This window comes from Orycteropus afer, unplaced genomic scaffold (assembly GCF_000298275.1).
Source record: "Orycteropus afer afer isolate SDZICR_OR568_19922 unplaced genomic scaffold, OryAfe1.0 scaffold00909, whole genome shotgun sequence".
NCBI classification, from domain to species: domain Eukaryota; kingdom Metazoa; phylum Chordata; class Mammalia; order Tubulidentata; family Orycteropodidae; genus Orycteropus; species Orycteropus afer.
In genome coordinates, this window is record NW_006922496.1 from 369980 (window position 1) to 375540 (window position 5561).

General features: G+C 41.1%; 1 protein-coding gene across 1 annotated transcript in view; it reads right to left on the reverse strand.

The window, feature by feature from the left end:
- TSPAN7 (tetraspanin 7) overlaps positions 1 to 5561 on the reverse strand; it is a 40553-nt gene that overhangs the window by 29768 nt on the left and 5224 nt on the right. Inside the window, exon 3 of the mRNA XM_007958299.2 lies at positions 3668 to 3882. Within this exon, the coding sequence (XP_007956490.1) occupies positions 3668 to 3882 (215 nt within the window). The remainder of the gene's footprint in view (positions 1 to 3667; positions 3883 to 5561) is intronic.

Here is a 5561-nt window from a genome sequence, read left to right on the forward strand (position 1 = left end):
AAAAAAAAAAAAAGGTAAATACGCTACACTACTGACTAACAGTGCTGCAAGCATCTAAAATTCTTCGATATTTCTTGCTCATCTCATGCATTTTGTGTTTTCCAAGTGGATTTTGTACATGTATGAACCTAAGTTCAGGAATATTATGTAGTACTTATGAGACATTTGGAGTTTTCATTTTTTGTGACTTGTAAAGTCACATAAAGGGAAAACAAATAGATTTCTAATTAACAAGGCACACATATTACATACAATATACTCCTCATCGCAGAATAACATGCAATGGTTCTGAATGTTTGGAATGGCACTAAATTATGCTGTAGAATTGGCTAGACTATGCATAGCCATATTACTTTCCTGTAAAGTATATATATGCCTTATAAAGTATTCATATGTACATAAGATCATAAATTGTTTTGCTCAGCAAGTGGCAAATATATTAAAAGGAGGAAATACTGGCTTAAATTGCCAATTTTTTTCTAAATATTAACAAAACTCTCTAAAAATAAAGCACAGCCACTTGAATATAAAAAGCAGTTATGAGCAGAGTGTCCCATTTACAGTTCACTATTTCTCGTCCAACATTCAGACACACACTCCATCCTCTAGAGAGTCTCATACCAGGTCTAGAATCCACCAGTAAGTCATGCAGGAAAGTTACTGTCAGAAGGGAGGTGGGAAAAAGGACATTTGAGTCTACTGTCAGAAATCCTCCTGGGTTTGGATGCTAACCTTATAAAGGACTAACCCTTAGGAGAAAGGCAGCCTCTCTGGGCCTCCATAAAGTGGAAGTAGTTTGCAGGTTTTTTTTTTTTTTTTTAGATTAATGCAGTTAAATGAAGACTGTGAAGTTCTATAGGCTGTTAACCAAGTGGCTTCTGCTGTCATTAGCCAGAGCAGCAGCTGTCTCTGGGAAATTACTTGCCTCTAGGAGCTCTGGTGGCATAGTGCCTAAGGCATTTGACTGCTTACCAGAAGGTTGGTGGTTCAACCCCACCAGCCGCTCCATGGAAGGAAGACTGGGCAATCTACTTCAGTAAAGATTTATTGCCTCAGAAACCCAAAGGGGGTCACTATGAGTCGGAATCAATTTGATGGCAGAGAGTTTGGCTGTTTTTTTTATTATTATTATTTTTGGTAGGAGCTTCCAAAGAACAGCCATTTCATTTTCAGAAGACCTTGGCCAAAAGGCTTATTGGGAAGAACTTGAATTTGTACTAAACACAGATAGTGGGGGTTATAGTTGTTTTCAAAATGAAAACATTGTAGTAGAAATAGTCCTGGCTTTATAAACAGACATGGGTTCATATCCCAGCTCTCCACTCATTAGCTGGGTGAATTTGGGCAGGTTATTTAAACTCCTAGTCTCCATCACATAATTGGAAAATATGATCTCCATTCCACTAGTGGTAGTATGGAAGAAATAAAATGTAGTATTTACCCAGTACAGCATCTAGTACATAAAAGGAACTAAATGAGAGTCTTAAAAGACAAAGACAAAAACAAAAAAAAAATGCTAAAGACTTCTCTATACCCCAAAAGGCTAACCTGCCAGTGACTTTGCAATGGTCAGGAGAAGAAAATGGCAGCGTGGTGTGAAACCATCTCCAGAAAAGGTCAGAATTATTGATTCCATCATATACACACACATCCTATTTATGACCTTATAATCAGCCATGGGGTAGTTCTGGCCCCCCAAAGAACAAATTTAGCATTAAAAACCTTAGTGAGTAAATGGGGAAATTGTTATGCTGGCAAATGTCTTGTTGTGTATGTTTTCACCACAACAATAATAATAATAAACCTTAGTGATATACTTTACTACTTTCCTGACATAGTTGGGAACAAAGGCCAATTGTGGCATTAAGTTGGTTTAATGCCAATCCAGTCTCCAAACCAGGCTTCCTCCCTTCTTGTTTGAGACAGGTGGGGCTTGTTTGTTTGTTTGTTTGTTTAAGCAATCTTTCTTTTTCTGTACCTCAGAAGTTAATGCTCCACTTGCTACTCATATTATTAAACAGCAGGTTCCATGTTGGCTGTACAATAGAATCTCATGGGGGGGGGGAGCTTTTACAAAATGTGGCATAGTGCCTAAAGCATTTGACTGCTAACCAGAAGGCTGGCGGTTCAAACACACCAGCCACTCCTTGGAAGGAAGGTTGGGCAATCAATCTACTTCCGTAGTAATACCACCTTGAAAACCCAAGGAGGGGTCGTTATGAGTCGAATCCAACTCAATGGCAGTGGGTTGGGTTTGGTTTGGTTTTAGTGCCCACTACCAGAGTCAGGTTCAATGGGTGGGAGATGGGACCCTGGCAAGGGTTTTTCTAAAAAGCTGCCCAGGTGATTTAAACATGCATCCAGGACTGAGGACTATGACACTAGATCAAAAGAAACCATAGTGATTGTGAGAAGTACTAGAAGGTGGACTCTGGGTGCTAAGATAGCTAATGATGGCAGAAATCCCTCATTTGGACTCACTATGGCTTTTCCACTAACCCAGAAGAATCAGAGGTGCTCCAGGCATTAAGCAGATAAAACTTTACCAAATCAGGCACCACTCCCATGAAGTAGTCAATAAAGAGATTAATCCATGTCAATTGGGATGGTGGTTCCTTTGGTGTGGATCATCCTCACCCAGATCTGTCACCAGGTACTATCACTGCTGCCACACTGTTGGTGCTGATGGATCTTTGCTTTTCCCTTTCTCAGAATGAAAACATCTGAAATGAATCCTTATAAACAATTTTTTTCATTGGAGGAGAGGCCCTTGCCAACCTTTACCAATAAAATCCATCCGTGTTATTTCTCATGAGTGAAGAACATGGGCAGTAAGTAGAGTATTAGGCAACTGGTCTACCAAAAAGTTAAGACTCACAGTAACAACATTTCAACAAAGTCTGCTCTTACTCTTTGGGAAACATCAGTGTTTTGTCTCGTGGTGTAGTGGATGAGGCATTTGGCTGCTAACAAGAATGTCAGTGGTTCAAACCCACCAGCTGCTCAGTGGAAGGAAGATGGGGCAATCTACTTCCATAAAGATTTACAGCCTCGGAAACCCAATGCGGGTCACCATGAGTCAGAATGGATTCGATGGCAGTTAAGTTTTTATCAGACTAAAGGAACTCAGTACTGGTTCTGGTATCCAATTACTTAGCACTGAGATGATAGCTCTAGCTTAGCTCAACACTGATGGCGTTTAGAGAAGAGCATGCCCATGCATCCAAGCATGGTGAGGTTCAAGGAGGCAGAAAGTATTTCTCTAACAAGAACTTGGAACTGAAAGGCTGCTGATGTTCAGGACGCTGCCTTGCCTACCAAAGCTGCATATCACATGCTAGAGGAGATTTCTAAGATAGAGTTCAAAACTGGAATAGGGCATCTTGCCATGAGGATATAAATGGCCTACTAGAATTGCCGACCACTCTTTTGTCAGCATCTACATCTTGAGGGACCGGGAGTAGATTTATCATGCCAGTCTGGGTTTGGGGTTGGTTTTCTCTCTGAGGGATTAAAAGGTGGATTAAGTAAGAGTCTGAACTAAAATTAGTCAATGAATATTAAGGTCTCATCTGTGACCTCAGGAAGAACCACTTCCCTTTCACATGATTTATATTAAAATACAAAAGTAACTGAAAAAGCAGCTCTTATGTTGTGACATACTCACCAGTTTCAGCATCCATGGGCTGCCGCGGCAAGTAGCAAAGCATCCAAATAGGCCAAAAATGACAATAGTGGTGCCAGTTCCGATAAGCACATAAGGAGCATTGGTGGAGTTCTCAGCAATGAGGGAGATATAGGTGCCAAGAGTGAGTTTGCCCCAGACGCCAACAGCCAGCAGGATCACCCCAGTGATCTGAAAGTGGAAAGGAAAGAGTATGAAACCATCACTGGGTGAGGTAAGAATCAACACCAAGCAATGTGGTCTGGATCAGAAGACTCCAGTTTCCATGAGCGTGGTGGTACTTGCTGTGTTGTTACCATTAGACGTCATTGAGTCAATTCCAACTCATAGAGACCCTATGTACAAAAGAAGAAAAGTGCCCAGTCGTGTGCCATCCTCACAATCCTTGCTATGTTTGAGCCCTCATTGCAGCCACTTGTTGAGGGTCTACCCCTTTTCTCTGACCCTCGACCTTTACCAGGCATGATATCCTTCTCCAGACACTGGTCCCTTCTGACCAAATGACCAGAGTAGGTGCCACAGGATTCCCTAAAGCAGCAGGAAATGGTAGAGACCAATAACTAAAACAATCACAGAGTAAAGACATCCTGATTTTGTCCAATTAGATCTACCCCACAAACTATCTCAGATACAGTTACTGAGTCAATTGGAAGTTGAGCAAACAATAAAGAAAATTTTTTCTTTTTTAAGTGGCTTAAAGAGTACATCATAAGATAGGGCTGAGAACCACCTCCCAGCTGCTCCTTCAACACTTAGCTGGGTACCATCTCAGAAAGTATGTCAATCACCCTCTCTGATGGCCAGTGTATGCAATGTGTGTTGAGAACACCCTGCATGATATTTTAAGGAACACGGTGATCTTTGACCATTAACACAAATATCTGTACAAAAACAACATATTCTAAATATTTTTGTACCCTATTGATGTGCTATCTTATTTACAGTATTTTATTTAGTATAAAACAGAGAGATTTGAATAGATCCTGGAATTAGCTGTAAGGTGATTTATCAAATCCTGCTGCCTGGTCCAGAGGAATGTTTAAACTCTAGAACCTCGTGTCAGTCAGGTCCTTACATCAGGGGGTGGACTCAGGGCCATAGGCTATGCCTTACTGTCCACCCTGCAGGCCAGACACTCTAGCAGCTATAGCTGCTGGAGTGGTGGTTGGTTTTGTGTCTCTAACCATCTTCCCAGCTGGTCTCTCCTCCAGTTTACCAGTAGCTTAGAAACTCACCCAAACTGGCACCCCCCTAAGTGTCACCATTTCTGACCCCATTGGAGACTTCAAAGTGCTTGGGTGCCAGAGGGAGCACTTCTCCAGTTTTACCCAAACTTATCACCCAGTGCCCCATACTAAACACCTCAGATCCCTGACCACTTGCCTACTCAAGTGAAGAAGCAAGATGAGAAAGGGCTGAAAACGGGCATGATGTAAATCCATACCTACCTGACCAAGGCTTCCCCTGTCAATCAACACACTGTTGATCAAGTTATCAAGCTGTTATCAAGTTCCACTATCAGATTATTTCTCTGTGCAAGAGGAATGCTGGAATTTACATATTTTTCCACGTCATGTCTTCACTTATTCGTGGAAGAAGGGTTCAGTGAATACAAGAGCTTGGTGAGACACCCTGAATCCCCGATCGAATAGCCCCTCTACTCTGTACAATCATTGCCACAAAAGACGGAATTTAAAGCTTTAAATCAGAAAAAAAAGAGAAAAAAAGCAAGGAAGACAAAAGTATTAATAATAGTAGTAGTTTAAAAATAGACAAAATCAAGCAAACTAAAAACCAGAAAAAAAAGAGAAAAAAAAAAAAAAAAAAAAAAAAAAAAGAAAAAAATTGGGGAAGGGAGGGGAGGGCACCCAGGCTC